This window comes from Lissotriton helveticus, chromosome 6 (assembly GCF_964261635.1).
Source record: "Lissotriton helveticus chromosome 6, aLisHel1.1, whole genome shotgun sequence".
NCBI lineage: Eukaryota > Metazoa > Chordata > Amphibia > Caudata > Salamandridae > Lissotriton > Lissotriton helveticus.
This window is the reverse complement of record NC_136067.1, coordinates 265,877,611-265,895,430: the sequence shown is the minus strand read 5'-3', so window position 1 is coordinate 265,895,430 and position 17,820 is coordinate 265,877,611. Positions and strand designations below refer to the sequence as shown.

The 17,820-nt window shown below is 45.6% G+C and overlaps 1 protein-coding gene across 1 annotated transcript in view; it reads left to right on the top strand.

Annotated features, from left to right (window-relative positions):
* Nucleotides 1–17,820, top strand: part of KLHL29 (kelch like family member 29) — a 1,176,991-nt gene that overhangs the window by 571,530 nt on the left and 587,641 nt on the right. The window contains 1 exon segment of the mRNA XM_078647716.1: nt 9,028–9,175. Coding sequence (XP_078503842.1) covers nt 9,028–9,175 — 148 coding nt within the window.

Here is a 17,820-nt window from a genome sequence, read left to right as displayed (position 1 = left end):
AGTGTCTAGGGTTAAATCTAAAACCACGTTAAAATCGCCACCAAGTATAATGGGGGTCTTGATGTCTATCAAATGCAGCAATAGAGTTTGCAACGGAGCAGGATCATCTATATTGGGTCCATAGTACCCCACGAAGGTCAGCCACGACCCCACATTTGTTACATTCTTTGTCTAGCGCTGGGCAATGTTTAAAAGTCGCAAAATAAGTTTTTGACCCCCACCTGAACCACATGGAATCACCTGATACTTTAACTTTCTTCTGTGAACCCCTGTTTAAAGAATCCTGGTTTCTTGTTTTTAACTACATCAAGACTTTCAGTTGAAGTTTTATTAATTTCATTCAGATATTCTTTGGAATCTTGGATTCTGTTGGCTGTCCCAATAGTTTCCTCAAGACGGGTACTTGCATGTTAACAAGTGTTCTTGAATTTTCTCATTGAAGCATCTCGTTACCAACTGAGCTCTGATCAGTACAAACTCACTCCAAATTCGCTCTTGGTTGCAAATACCCGCAAAGACACTACATACATATCAATTGGTGCAGCTCAACACAGTTTTCTTGAGAAAATGTGTGTCTTCTAACAAATTAGGTGGTTTATCAAAATGTGTCTCTATGCATCCCGCAGCCTCCTCGTATTCATTTAATTTTAGGCAGATGCTAAAAATAATTCTGGCTTCCAACTTCAAAGAATGCTCCAAGATCATTTTTTCCTTTCCGTCTGAATTTCAACCCATCTATAGCCCCTAAGCTTTGCTTTAAGAGTTTTATATAGCGCGTACTAGACCCGAGGATATCGGGTATCCAAGCACTTTACATAGCACCAGTTTTGTTACGTGAAGGCACATTCATTTTTGTTAGGCACGGGGAGATTAAGTGATTTGCCGAGAATCACAGGATGTTGAGCGTCATTGCCGAGACTTGAACCTGGTTCCCCAGCTTCGATGTCGACCACTCTAGCCATAAGGCTAAGTAGTCATTAAATGCCCAGAACCACTCTTTACACCTAATTGGTGGCTCTCTAGGTATTTGTAAGAAACGTGAAGGTGGAGTGTTAGTTTTCATATTGATAGTGCCAACACACTTAGTAAATGGAAAAAACAAATATAGCTGTACCCCAATGAAGGTTTATAATAGTTTACAATGGCAAAGTATGATTGACGAATCCTAATACTATAAAAACTGTAAAGAGTCTTTATTTTAAGATAAGTTCTTAAACTAATGAAACTACCACTGAAATGTAAACATGTAAAAATTAGCATATATAGGATGCTTACTATTAAGCTGTAATCTGACATTTGTATCACCATTGCAGGAAAAGAAATTAAAAATAAGTCAATTGGCATGCACATTGCTGCTCCATAGATGAATACGCATAAAATGAAGTCAAGTGTGTGTATACCTAAAATCGTGACCACACTTAAGATGGTTGCAGATTACGTGGAATGCACATGAGGTACAAAGAATGGCATGCATATCGCCAAGTCTGAGGCCAAAATGAAATGACCGCCGATGAAGTGACACACACATAATAAGACAAGCATTTACAATGCAATGGTCTCGGCATCATTAAAGGTAGAGCTATTGGCATTGCTCATGACATTTCTTTTTTTTTTCTTTAAATCATAAATAAATGGCATTGTCATTTACATTGTCAATACACACCACTCTGCACTCAACTGCACTCACCTGCACTCACCTGCACTGCACTCACCTGCACTGCACTCACCTGCACTGCACTCACCTGCACTGCACTGCACTCACCTGCACTCACCTGCACTGCACTGCACTCACCTGCACTGCACTCACCTGCACTGCACTGCACTCACCTGCACTGCACTGCATTTACATGCACTGCACTGCACTCACCTGCACTGCACTCACCTGCACTGCACTCACCTGCACTGCACTCACCTGCACTGCACTCACCTGCACTGCACTCACCTGCACGCCCCTGCACTGCACTCACCTGCACTGCACTCACCTGCACTCCACTGCACTCACCTGCACTCCACTGCACTCCACTGCACTCACCTGCACTCCACTGCACTCACCTGCACTCCACTGCACTCACCTGCACTGCACTCACCTGCACTCCACTGCACTCACCTGCACTGCACTCACCTGCACTGCACTCACCTGCACTCCACTGCACTCACCTGCACTCCACTCACCTGCACTCCACTCACCTGCGCTGCACTGCACTGCACTCGCACGAACTGCACTCACCTGCACTGCACTCGCACGCACTGCACTCACCTGCACTGCACTCACCTGCACTGCACTCACCTGCACTGCACTCACCTGCACTGCACTGCACTCACCTGCACTGCACTGCACTGCACTCACATGCACTGCACTGCACTCACCTGCACTGCACTGCACTCACCTGCACTGCACTGCACTCGCCTGCACTGCACTTCACTCACCTGCACTTCACTCACCTGCACTGCACTCACCTGCACTGCACTCACCTGCACTGCACTCACCTGCACTGCACTCACCTGCACTGCACTGCACTCACCTGCACTGCACTGCACTCACCTGCACTGCACTGCACTCACCTGCACTCACCTGCACTGCACTTCACTCACCTGCACTGCACTTCACTCACCTGCACTGCACTGCACTCACCTGCACTGCACTGCACTCACCTGCACTGCACTGCACCGCACTGCACTCACCTGCACCGCACTGCACTCACCTGCACTGCACTCACCTGCACTGCACTGCACTCACCTGCACTGCACTCACCTGCACTGCACTGCACTCACCTGCACTGCACTGCACTCACCTGCACTGCACTGCACTCACCTGCACTGCACTGCACTCACCTGCACTCACCTGCACTGCACTGCACTCACCTGCACTGCACTCACCTGCACTGCACTGCACTCACCTGCACTGCACTCACCTGCACTGCACTGCACTCCACTGCATTCACATGCACTGCACTGCACTCACCTGCACTGCACTCACCTGCACTGCACTCACCTGCACTGCACTCACCTGCACTGCACTGCACCGCACTGCACTCACCTGCACTGCACTGCACTCACCTGCACTGCACTGCACTCACCTGCACTGCACTCACATGCACTGCACTGCACTCACCTGCATTGCACTGCACTGCACTCACCTGCACTGCACTCACCTGCACTCACCTGCACTGCATTCACATGCACTGCACTCACCTGCACTGCACTCACCTGCACTGCACTCACCTGCACTGCACTGCACTCACCTGCACTGCACTGCACTCACCTGCACTGCACTCACATGCACTGCACTCACCTGCATTGCACTGCACTGCACTCACCTGCACTGCACTGCACTCACCTGCACTGCACTGCACTCACCTGCACTGCACTCACCTGCACTGCACTGCACTCACCTGCACTGCACTGCCCTGTACTGCACTGCACTCACCTGTACTGCACTGCACTCACCTGTACTGCACTCACCTGCACTGCACTGCACTCACCTGCACTCTGCACTCACTACTCTGCACTCTGCACTCACTACTCTGCACTCTGCACTCACTACTCTGCACTCACTACTCTGCACTCTGCACTCACTACTCTGCGCACTCACTACTCTGCGCACTCACTACTCTGCGCACTCACTACTCTGCGCACTCACTACTCTGCGCACTCACTACTCTGCGCACTCACTACTCTGCACACTCACTACTCTGCACACTCACTACTCTGCACACTCACTACTCTGCACACTCACTACTCTGCACACTCACTACTCTGCACACTCACTACTCTGCACACTCTCTCTGCACACTCTCTCTGCACACTCTCTCTGCACACTCACTACTCTGCACACTCACTACTCTGCACACTCACTACTCTGCACACTCACTACTCTGCACACTCACTACTCTGCACACTCACTACTCTGCACTCACTACTCTGCACTCACTACTCTGCACTCACTACTCTGCACTGTGCACACTCACTCTGCACTGTGCACGCCGCTGATATCATGGAATCTTCCACCACACTTTCTAAAACTCTATAGTCCGAAGCATAATAGGCACAGAACCAAAAGAAGGGTAGACATTGCTTAAAATAATCTTATTGTATTTATGAGAAGCAAAAGCGAGACTGTGAAATGTGCTGAATATCAGTTTGTTACGAATCAACAGAGTGGAGTTAGAGAACCAAGAAATAGTAATTTAGAATCCGGGTTAGAAGGAGTAGTAATCACAAGCTGAGCATCAACGGGCGAGAAACAGCGTGGTGGGCGCGCAGGAGACGCAGCGTGAGCGTGCACATCAGCTGAAGATCGCCGGAGAAGACACAGAGCCTGCCTGCTGCCCTGACTGACCCGCTGCGGAGGGAAAGAGCCCGGTGAGTGGGGGTAGAAGGGGGGGGGGGCGGCAGAGAGGGAGTGGGCAGAGAGGGAGGGTGTGTGTGTGTGTGTGTGTGTGTGTGTGTGCGTGTGTGTGTGCGTGCGTGTGTCTGTCTGTGTCTGTCTGGTGTGTGCCTGCCTGCCTGCGCGTCCACAGACCCTGGTCGGCTCGTGCACCGCTCTGTACTCCCTTGCGAGCTTACATGGCGACAATAGTTCTCGTTGCCGAGACCTAAAAAATGGCGTGCGTATCGCTCAGTCTGCAACCAATCAAAAATGGTTGCTAGACAATGTGACATGCTCAACGTCAATGGCGTGTGCATCACCAAGTCTGAAACCAATTGGAACTGGTTGCCAGGCAACACAGTGCACACGTAATGGCATGTGTATCGGTGTATTTGAAACCAATAGAAAAAGGCCAATCTCCAGCCAATGTGAAGCACGTCTCATGCAGCAACTAGGGGAAGCCAAAATGTTACCAGCACATAGGGTATCTCCTGCCTCTACGCTGGTAACGTTACCAGTGGCCTCAAATATATGATGCACCTTCATAAATCATCCTCAGCCGAGATTGGATACCACCACCGCATCAACTGTTTAAGGCTGTGGCTCCAAAGGGGTTTGCCGCGTTGATCAGCGCTAATGAGGAAAGACACTGCAAGCAGGTGAAATCTTCTGAATGAGGTTTATTGTAAATTTACTAGTAAAGCATACAAATTCGAGAGACAACAAACGTTGCATCCTCCTCCTAGTCCCGCTGTGACCAGCTGCTGCAACTGACCATTTTATGGAGTTCTGCTCCCGAATGTTCTAATACAGCGCCCTCATGACCATAACTCAACACAACACATCATTCAAAAATTATGTGATATCAGACAAATCGTGTATTTCCTCATTCCTCTTTTATTTGGGTAGTTTACTTCTTGCTGTGGAAGGGATGATAAAGGATGATAAATGGTACCTATCTTGCTCTGTATTGTAAGGTGTGCTATATCCCTCTCTATTTTATTTTGTGGTGGTCAGTGCTCTTGTGCAGTAGCAGAGACCACAATGTGCAGCCTTTATCGTCCGAAGTGCTCTCACTTCAGATGGCTGTGCTACTCAGCTCTTTTGTTTGACTTTCTAGCTGACCTTGTGATTTTCCCCAGTAGACCTGACATTTGCAAGCCCAAATGAGGTTTCAGATTGTGAGGAGATGGGTGGTTTGAACAGCTAGGGTTCTACTAAGGGACACAGGTGTTGTTACCTGTATCCTTATTGACTGAACCTCTACAAGTAATATCCCTGCTGTCCCCCAGAAAGGTGGCCCTTCACTTTTCTGTACAGCTATATAGCGTAGTTTGCGTGTTTTAGTCCTACATGTGGTGATCATGTGCAGTTGAATTTTATTCTTTTGCATAAGTATTTCAAGTATAGCAGCTAAGGGGACTCCCATAGACCCCATATCTATTTCGCATCTCTATTGTGTCTGGTTGCAGTATACATTCAGTTCGAAGCCATTGCTGAACACAAACATCACACCTTGTTCTACTATATGACAGATATTCCTGCAGATATACACATAAAACGGCTTAACAGTAACACCACTATGGGTTTTGGATCAGTGTGGTACAATTCACATCCAGCTGTCATTTGTGGCCTCTCCTGATGTTTTCTACGAAGAACTGTCTAAAAATGGTGCACTCTCCACTTAGAAAATGCAGTCTACCTTCAACATTTTCCTTGTGCATCTGGTGCCTTCCATTCCCCAAATGCAAATTCAATTTGGGAAGGCCTTGGAAGAAAACTGGATGTCCCAACCCGCTACCTGCAATTTTGCATCTTGAACAATGTAAGCCCTCTAGGTAGGTAGTCAACAGGAAACTAGTGAAGGTTCTAGGCCACTTATTCCCAGCACCTCCTGTTTGTGAGGACTTTGGAGACAAGGTGAGGCAGTGACTGTTGTCCCATTAAACTCAGTTCAGGTTTATGGTCTCTGATAGCATCAGAAATTGGTGGTCCTCTTTGATCAGAATTCAGTTTTGGAAAGTGGTATTTTGGCAGTTTCAAAATGTGTGGTTTGTGATAGATTCTTAGATGCCTTGTTTACAAGTCACTAAGTTGTCTTTCCTTGCCCCATGAGCCACTGAGAAAAAATGACAAAGGCCAGATATGTCTTGCCTGGCTTCATATATTTTAGCACCTTGCACCATTAGTCAGATACCTTAGTAAGATAAACTATTTATGTGTGTGATTTTATGTGGCGTGGACTTGGCCCAGAGGCCTCACAGCACTTTACAACAGAGATGAAAACAATAAATAAGAAAGGGAAAATACAAACATACACCCTTGAAAGGCTAAGCTTCAGGTTACCCCTCAGGGGAGATAATGAGCAATACCCATATTAATAGCTCAGCAATTGAAACAGCCAATGGGATGGACGCTGTCCATAAGATGTTAAGCAATAGTTTGTGCCGGGTGAAGTGGAGATGCACCTACCGAGGCTGTGAGGTGGCAGGAGGGTTTAGCCTAAGTGTTGTTGAAAGAGTAGAACTTTGAGGTCTTTTTGAAGGTGTTATGACATGGCATCAGACAGTGGCTCAGAGGTAGGGAGTTTCTGGAGAAGGATTGGTTCATGCAGTGCTCTTGGTTGAAGGATAGAGGTTCCAGAAGAAGAGATTGAGAGCTTCTGGAGTCGTGTTTGGGGCCTGACATTTCCAGTTTCTCAGTTAGGTATGAAGAGATGTGAAGTGCTTAATGAGTGGTGCCAGCAGTTTTAAATTGAGCTCTCGCCTTTATGGGAGCCACTGTATGGGAGCGTAGGGTAGGGGTGATTTGATCAAATTTCTTGTACCCATTCACAAGGCTGGCTGCCGCATGAAGGACCACTCTGAGTGGTCTCAGGTGGACTTTCGGGATGCCTGATATAAGTGCAGTTCTGTAGTCCTGTTTAAAGAAAGCAAGCACCTAGACAACTGATTTTATGTCCTGCTCTGGGGTGAGGTGCCAGATTCCCCATAGCAGCCTTAGCTGGAACCAGGAACTCTTAGCCATGGATGAGATATGGCTCTGGAGGTTAAGATGTCTGTTGAGGGTGAAACTAAGTAATGGATAGATGGACCTCCAAGTTGAGGAGGAGTTTCACTCAGTCTTGAATCAATGGGTTCGCTTTCTTTGGAGAGAGAGAGAAGAAATTCTGTTTTCGCTGTGTTTAAGGAGGTAGGTGGTTACCATCCATGTTTTGCTTCTTTTCAGGGTGTTGGATAAGAGGATAAAGTAATCTGGGGATGAAATCTTCAAGTAGATTTGGGTGTTGTCACTGTACAGGTGGAAGAGTACTTGAGTTCCTAAGGTTTGAACAAAGGGGTACAAGAGAGAGGTTGAAGAGGGTTGAAGAAATAATTAAACCTTAGGCAACCCCTTGCTGCATACAAACTGGCTTTGATACCGCATTTTTATGATTTAAGAGTGGTTCATTACGTATGAGGTAAACCTATTTAGGACTACACCTTCCAGCCCCATTCACTGCTTTAGGGTACCTAATAAAGCCTGGTGGCTTATCGTGTCATATGCACCAGAGCGATTGAAGAACACATGAGAACAAAAATTTCTGCTGTTGAGGAAGCAGAGGGCATCGTCCACAATCTTCTGTGGCCCTGATGGATTCTGATTTGAAGGGTGTCAAGGAGGTTGTTTGCATGGATGTTGTGCTACTATGCAGCTTTCCCTCACCTTGCCTTGTAGAGGCAGAGATAAAAACGTGTTGGAAGTTGATAAAGTAATCAGGGTCCAGTGAATATTTTTTAGAAGTGATCTGAGCCACTTTTAGCCAGTCTAGAAACAAGCCCTGTTCAAAGGTGAAACTTACCAAGCTTACCAGGGTAGACCATAGGGGAAGTAGCAGGTTCGCTAAGGATTTGGTTATGAAGCCTGGAATGGAGTCAAAAAGATGGTTTGAGGGTTTGAAGTTAGAAGTAGATTTGTGTCTGAGATAGGGGAGAAGGATGAGGATCATGGCTGCAGTGCCTTGCATGGTAGTTTCTCCTCGACTATACCGTTGAGGTTGATTGGAAGGGAATTGTTTAAGTCTTTGACTACAGATACATCCTTCAGAGAATAACATTGTCTTTAGGACCGTAGTTGCGCTCAGGATAGCGCTTTGCAGTTCAAAACATGAATATATTTAGGATTGCATATTAGCTCCAGAAGGTGAACGAACCATCTGGCTTTTTGATTGATCATCATTTAAGTATCTTAGGCAACTTATATGTAGATCAAGTGCTATTCCTTGTACAGATCTTTAGTTCTGCCTGGACATAGAAGTTTCTTTTGAGTAAATGCTATGGCATATGTATTTGAATTCTAAAACTATTACCTCTTCCATGATTCAACGTTGACTATTGATCTAGCTAATCAAAGAGAGTCAAGTTTTCAAAGTGAGTAACTCGTTATCGCTTTGGATACCTTGAAACTTGGCGAGTCTGTGGTATTTTACACTACCCACAACAGATACTGCCTGGTAACCACTGGCCTCCAGACTAAATACCTCACATCGGTAAACACTTATTTTTTGTTGATAACTTGAATAACTCCTAAGACAGATCCTTAAAGTTACATTTTCCATCTTGCTCTAAAAGTTAAAAAAACAAAAAATTCTGATGTCTTTTCATTCTTTTTTCCAACAGACTCCTATTCTTTCCAAAATGGAGCAACAATCTCAAGGGCAGCTTCTGGCGACAAGTGTGAGGTGGGGACAAACCCCTGTAAATCAGTCCACTCCCTGGGACACAGAGGAGCCACCACTGAAACAAATGAGGGAGAATGGAAACTCAAGTAAGTCTCAATCAATCTAGACTTCTGCAATGGAAATGTGTTCGAAGTGAAATGGTTATCTTACTCCACCCCACAAACTACTGCTCAGGATCACATTTCCTCTACATTTGCATGAGTGAAACTATTGGTCAACCTAATTCGAGTTCCAGATGCTATTGTATATCTGTTAAATAGTTCACTGATTTATAGCTATTTATTTATAGTGGTTATGTTTAGAGCTGGTGTTGGTTATCCAAATGTACCTATGATTGTTTATAACCTTTTGGGTTAAGGAGAATAGGAAATTAATTAATAGTACATCAATAGGCATCTAAGAATACCAATGACATATGTAGTATAAACATTTTTGACATCTAAGTAATATAGAAGCCATTCTTTACCTCAAACTGCACCACTAAGAGTGGAACTATGCAGTGTTTCGCCAAACACACCACTTATACTAAAATGGGGAGCTCAAGTCACCAGGTTTATTTAAAACAAAGTAAACGAGGTGGCTTCTAAATTCATTTATTCACTAAACTTCTGTTGCCAGAGTAATGTCATAAATAGACATTGGGCATAAGCTTATGTGTGACATTCACGTTAGAATGCAATATTCTTGCAACAGATGCACTAGCCAAACAACTACTGCAATAGTTTGTGGTTTAACAAAATTAGAACAACTTTTTCCTATTTGATGTCTCCGAGGCACACTGATCCCGAATCCTGAATTAAAGATGAGAGGTAATCAAAAGTCTCTCGTTTTCTGGAGAAAGAACTGCATCAGTAGAAGACTCCACTAGCAAGATAGTGAAAAATTACACGAATGGTTCTGCTCCTGGACTTCCGGAAATCTGAGTATGTTTTATTATCACTTAACTTTAAACTGGGTACTAAAATTCTATAAACATCTACTATTTGTGCACCACATACAGATTCACAAAAAGTCCTAACCCCTAGCTGAATTAATGGGAGATACTGAAAGTCGGCCAGCAATGCTACTGTATTTTACTATAGAAGGACTTATTTTCTTTATTACTCAGACGTCTTGCACATCTAGGATAGTCAAAAGTGTACTGGGGCCATAATGCCATGCACAGAAGCTGATGGGGTGGAGAGAGACACAGAAGTCATAAAGCCCAGAACTTAAGTGAAGCCTGAATAAAGAGAAGTCTAGAGGAGAAAGTGTTGTGATTCCAAGTCTATAGTAAGTCTACAAAGGGGAAAGAGCCAAGCCAAAAGCTTGGTAGGCATGGCGTGGACATATTGGTAAGCAATGATATTTTTAAGGGGCACACCATCATAACAGAAATAGCAGAAGGGACCCCGCTGGAAACATAGTGTTTGTAGTGGGAATGACCCAGGTCCCAAAGTCATTTTGAAAATCACTCATCCGACCAAATAGAATGATAGTTGGGGAATTCTGGACCTGGGGGAGACAGGGGAGAATGTTGTTGCTGCACCTGTACTAAGAGTTCAAACACCAATTGTATCCTTCCATTTAGAAAGTTAGCTAGCCAAAGCAAACACTTTATAAAGCAGTAAACAGTTGTAATGTCAGTATGAAATTGAGTCATGAGAAGCTAAACACTAAGGAGGATGTGGCAGATTGCTACCCTCTCATAGTTGTTACGCCCAAAGCCTGTGTTCCAGCTAGGTGTGCTTCCATCCAACTGAGGAGGTGTTGGACAGGACACAGGGTGGATGTAAGGAAGCCTCTGTTATAATGTCCTCACATTAGGGCGCATGACATTCAAGTTGCGTAAGCCTCATAAAGTGGTAGATGGACTGTAGTTTATTAGAGGCACGGGGATATCTGTATTAGAGGCACAGGAATACCTTGTTCCCATATAATGCACGATCAGCCTATCTATGGCTATTGTGGGGTATATTTGATGACAACTTCTGACAATCCTGATTCTAATAGGTTAATGTGTCACATATATTTATGTATGTATATATATTCATGTATATACAACGAGAAAGGTAGCCCTTGTGGAGACGACCTCACAGAAGTTAAGTCTCTGATGGCAAAAAGAGGACTGCAATTACAACAGCTCTATGCAATTCATCTTTATTCATGCGGCTCAACGCGTTTCAAACATTCAGTCCTTGATCACGAGCCTAGCAAGTTTGACGACGGCAAACAGCATGTACTGCACCTGCATGATATTTAATGAGTTGCGCCCCAGTGGGCGTGTACTTCGCCCCCACGAGCAAAGCATCCTGGTATTTGCAGTTCGTACAAGATAATTAAATACCTCAGTGGGCGTTTGTCCATCACAAAAGTTCATGCAACTTTATATCCCCAGTGGGTAGATGACTCTGCTAGATTGCCAGTAATTTCAACTTGTGCCTGAGCCTCCCGTTCCAAGGCAGCAGCCGGGTTTCCAGCTACTGCAGATCCGCTTTGATGCAGAGGTTCGTCTCCGCGACCGGACAGGCCACTAAATATCCAACGAGAAAGCTAGCCCTTGTGGAGACGATCTCACGGAAGGTAAGTCTCTGATGACAAAAAGGGGACTGCAATTACAACAGCTCTGCAATTCATCTTTATTCCTGTGGCTCAACGCGTTTCAAACATTCAGTCCTTGATCACGAGCCGAGCAAATATGACGACGGCAAACAGCATGTACTGCACCTGCATGATCTTGCACCTCTTCCCTAACCCACTGGGAAATACTGTTTTAATTGCCAACACCAACAGCGCTCACTGGAGAAGATCGTTGTTTAAGAAAAACTGCAAGTACCAGAAACACTCGGTTGCTGACGCCCACTGGGATTTACACATCAAAGCGGACATTCAAAGCAATGCAGCTGTCGGTTGCGGTTACATGGTGCCTGTGAACAAGAACGACCTACGTTCGAAATGCGTCAGGCTTTTCACCCCTGAGGGTGAGGTGCATTGTTAACTTACCTGCGATCCTTAATAAAGAAGGAGAAAGCTCTCCCTTGTGTGGAGTCTTCAAATGGGCAACCTTGTTTGATTGATATATATATATATATAGATATACTTTTTAGAGTGGGTGTGCGAGTGGCTGCACTCAAATCTCCATAGATCTGCAAAATCTGAAGCGTGCGTGGTCTCAATGACCCAAGGTAGGTGAGGAACAGAAACTCATTTGTCCTTGTAAAGTACGATATGTTACTTCTCTCCCGGGTCTCATTTGAATCTTGATCTCCAGAGTGAAGAGGAAGGGTGACTTGGGGCATCCCTGGAGGGTGCCCTGCTCAGTTCGGAACAACTTGGAGGTCGCCCCACGCACCGGCACCTGGGCCATAAGATCTGAAAATTTCCTGATAATATAGTTGTCTGAGAAATACATGATATACCAGTCCTAGTTATTTGCAGGACTTTAAGGCTAATTGGACTAGCGTTTGAATTGGATTTCAAGTTAATTATGTATTAAGTGCTAGTTTATCCCACTAGACCAATACCATCCTCAAAAAAGTGCTGTAGCTGGAAGTGGCTGTACAATGTTTGCTGCAAGGAATGCTTGAGCTTAGCATGTAATTCCTCCATAAAATAACATACCAAGGAACAACATAAGGGAAGCAAATTCCTTAAGTGATTATATTTTGCTCTGATCCAAGGAATGGTCACATTAAAAATCATTTAGGATACTCTGGAAAATGAAAGATCCTCACAAACCTATTTGTTACTTGTCACAAATACCAATAGTGACCTTGATTGTTGGTGTGAGATGTCATGAAAGATGCGAATATGCTAGAGGGATGACCTGCAAATTAATGTGAGGGAATGGATCCAGAAAATAATGATTAACCAGTGTAGAAATGACAGCTTAAAATTGTAGGTGCATAAACATTTATGAATCAGTAAATCCCATTATTGCATATGGGTTACGCCCATTCAGTACCCCTAGATATTTATTTTTTTTGAACATCCAGTTTTGGACCTTTACTGTGGGTGAGGCTCCAAACTTGAGTCCCACTCACAGTAATTTCATGTTAAATCGGACTGTGTGTTTACACCGCTAGTATCACCATTTTAAGATAAGGCTGCTGTGACGCAGCTGGGGTAAGGGGCACTGGGCTGGTTACACATGTACATGTGTGCCGAGGGCACGTGAGAGACTACAGTTTTGCACAGCCTGGTAGCTGCACACCGGTAACCTGCCTGTGGCGGTTTTAAACTGCATATTTGACCTGTCAAAATGCCCCTCGTATTGTATTAGTCGGGTGCAGATATTTGAAAGTAGGGCATGTAGATGGCAAGATGGGTGAAGAGGAGTTGGACCCTGCCTTGATTACACTTCAAAGGGACTTTCTCCAGTGCACTCAGAGACCCGACACTAGCTTTTTGTGTCACTAGCCGATATGGAAATGAACCCAAGGAAGACTGGATAACTGACTAGAGCCAATTTAGGGTTAGACAAAGGGATTTCTCCCACCCACAAACTGGAGTGGGCATAAAAGTGGCATCCCAAAACACGAAGGAGACCAATACTTTGGACCTGGATTATGAGAGCTGCAACAGCATAGGCATCTGGGAGGATAAGCCCCTGATGCCCTGATGGGCTGAGGTCTGTCTGCAGCGGACGTCCACGACAAGTGGATCTCCACATTGCCAGTGCTGCTGCCGCCTTATGCTGGCCTCCTTAGGCTTCCTTACACCTCCTCCCCGAGGACCATTTGGGAGAAGACTTGGATGCCACTGCCCCCAGATCTCCTACAAGAGAGCTCGGAGGTCATGGAGTCTGTGGAGGGCATAGCAGATGGTGAGTTGGTGCAGGTAGCCAGTAAAACCAGTGCTCTGTAAGGTGCCTCTATGTAAAACTGCTCCTGGTGAATAGATCCTGCCACCAGTAGTACAATGAGCCCGAAATGGAATAGACTGGCCCAATGGGGGCCGAGTTACACACCCATGGACTGACGAGCATTTGGAGGGACCAGCCCCATGGGGGATGAGGCAACATGTTATACTTGCCCAGGGAGGAGGTGTGCGTGTGGCCCCCTATCCAGACTCACCTTCGACTGGAGTACCATCACTCCTGGTCAGTGCAAGTATTATAGTGCTGGGACGCCTCACACTCTTGGGCAAAAAGGACAATGGTGGCCGCTGGAGGAGGACAATGGTAGTTGATGTGAGTGCTCCGTCAAACTCTCCAATTGGCTCCCTAGGAGGTCAGAGCTCTGGCAACGAGTTGGATTGCCTCTTCCACGCCCCTATGCCCATGTCTGGGGTGGTGGAGTAAATCTGATCTTCCCTCCCGCTAGAGTAGGAGTCCCATGGGAGATCAGAGGGGAGGAAGGCAGTATTGGTGAGGGCTTTCTGAGCTGCTGCAAAAAGAACAAGCATTAGAAATGCAATCGGGCTCGGATTTATTTGAGTTTGAGCTAATGGCATTGTAAATGCCAATGTATTGTTGCTATGTGTTATGGAGTGTGTTCATGTGGTGTGTACTGCCAGTGATCTCCTTGTGAGTGTGAGAATATTGCACTGTTACTGCCTGTGATGTCCTTCTTGTGAGTGTGAGAAGCTTGCACCTCTGCTGCCTGTGGTCTCCTTGTGAGTGTAAGAAGCTTGCACAGCTGCTGCCTGTGATGTCCTACTCACTACTCTACTCTACTCACTACTCTGCACTCACTACTCACTACTCTACTCACTACTCTGCACTCACTACTCTGCACTCACTACTCACTACTCTACTCACTACTCTACTCACTACTCTACTCACTACTCTACTCACTACTCTAATACTCTACTCTACTACTCTACTCACTACTCTGCACTCACTACTCTGCACTCACTACTCACTACTCTGCACTCACTACTCACTACTCTACTTTCTACTCACTACTCTACTCACTACTCACTACTCTACTTTCTACTCACTACTCTACTCACTACTCTACTCACTACTCACTACTCTACTCACTACTCACTACTCTACTCACTACTCTACTCACTACTCACTACTCTGCACTCACTACTCTACTCTACTCACTACTCTACTCACTACTCTACTCACTACACTACTCACTACTCACTACTCTACTCACTACTCACTACTCTGCACTCACTACTCACTACTCTGCTCACTACTCACTACTCTACTCACTACTCACTACTCTACTCACTACTCACTACTCTACTCACTACTCTACTCACTACTCTGCACTCACTACTCTACTCACTACTCTACTCACTACTCTACTCACTACTCTACTCACTACTCTACTCACTACTCTACTCACTACTCTACTCACTACTCACTACTCTACTCACTACTCTACTCACTACTCTGCACTCACTACTCACTACTCTGCTCACTACTCACTACTCTACTCACTACTCACTACTCTCCACTCACTACTCTACTTTCTACTCACTACTCTACTCACTACTCTACTCACTACTGACTACTCTACTCACTACTCTGCACTCACTACTTTACTCACTACTCTACTCACTACTCTACTCACTACTGACTACTCTACTCACTACTCTGCACTCACTACTCACCTCACTATTCTACTCTACTCACTACTCACTACTCTGCACTCACTACTCACTACTCTACTCACTACTCTACTCACTACTCTACTCACTACTCTACTCACTACTCTACTCACTACTCTACTCACTACTCTACTCACTACTCTACTCACTACTCTACTCACTACTCTGCACTCAATACTCACTACTCTACTCACTACTCACTACTCTGCACTCACTACTCACTACTCTACTCACTACTCTACTCACTACTCACTACTCTACTCACTACTCTACTCACTCACTACTCGCTACTCTGCACTCACTACTCACTACTCACTACTCTACTCACTACTCTACTCACTACTCTCCACTCTACTCACTACTCTACTCACTACTTTCTACTCACTACTCTACTCACTACTCACTACTCTGCACTCACTACTTTACTCTACTCACTACTCTACTCACTACTATGCCCTCACTACTCTACTCACTACTCTACACACTACTCTACGCACTACTCTACGCACTACTCTAATCACTACTCTAATCACTACTCTACTCACTACTCTAATCACTACTCTAATCACTACTCTACTCACTACTCTAATCACTACTCTACTCACTACTCAACTCACTACTCACTACTCTACTCACTACTATGCCCTCACTACTCTACTCACTACTCTACTCACTACTCTACTCACTACTCTACTCACTACTCTACTCACTACTCTACTCACTACTCTACTCACTACTCTACTCACTACTCTACTCACTACTCTACTCACTACTCTAATCACTACTCTAATCACTACTCTACTCACTACTCTACTCACTACTCTACTCACTACTCTACTCACTACTCTACTCACTACTCTACTCACTACTCTACTCTCTACTCTACTCACTACTCTACTCACTACTCTACTCACTACTCTCTACTCTACTCACTACTCTACTCACTACTCTACTCACTACTCTACTCACTACTCACTACTCTACTCACTACTCACTACTCTACTCACTACTCACTACTCTACTCACTACTCACTACTCTGCACTCACTACTCAACTCACTACTCTACTCACTACTCACTTCTCTACTCACTACTCTACTCACTACTTTCTACTCACTACTCTACTCACTACTCTACTCACTACTCACTACTCTACTCACTACTCACTACTCTGCCCTCACTACTCTGCCCTCACTACTCTGCCCTCACTACTCTGCACTCCCTACTCTGCACTCCCTACTCTGCACTCCCTACTCTGCACTCCCTACTCTGCACTCCCTACTCTGCACTCCCTACTCTGCCCTCACTACTCTGCCCTCACTACTCTGCCCTCACTACTCTGCCCTCACTACTCTGCCCTCACTACTCTGCCCTCACTACTCTGCACTCTGCCCTCACTACTCTGCACTCTGCCCTCACTACTCTGCCCTCACTACTCTGCCCTCACTACTCTGCCCTCCCTACTCTGCCCTCCCTACTCTGCCCTCCCTACTCTGCCCTCACTACTCTGCCCTCACTACTCTGCCCTCACTACTCTGCACTCTGCCCTCACTACTCTGCCCGCCCTCCCCACTCTGCCCTCCCCACTCTGCCCTCCTTACTCTGCCCTCCTTACTCTGCCCTCCCTACTCTGCCCTCCCTACTCTGCCCTCCCTACTCTGCCCTCCCTACTCTGCCCTCCTTACTCTGCCCTCACTACTCTGCCCTCACTACTCTGCCCTCACTACTCTGCCCTCACTACTCTGCCCTCACTACTCTGCCCTCACTACTCTGCCCTCACTACTCTACACTCTGCCCTCACTACTCTGCCCTCACTACTGTGTGTGTGTGAAATACGTACGTAAAAATCAACTCAAGGTGATGGCAAATAAAACACGCCGCAATCTACATAAATGTTTTTGTTTATTGCGAAAATCTCTGTTAAACTCTAACATATTGAAGGGAGGAGAAAACAGCTACGGAAATGACTCCTCGCAGAGAAGAGGCAAATGTTCGTGCAACAACAGAAATATCTTTTCAGAAATATTGAAAGACTGCGCAGTTTTATTTTAGAAGACACGCGGATTGCCGAGGCAAGGGTGCTTGTATGCGAGGTATCTTAAAAAATACTGTGACTGCCCTTGAAGCTACAGGAAACTTCTTTCCATTATCTCCGCGAGAACGTGGCACTCTGACAGCTCCTA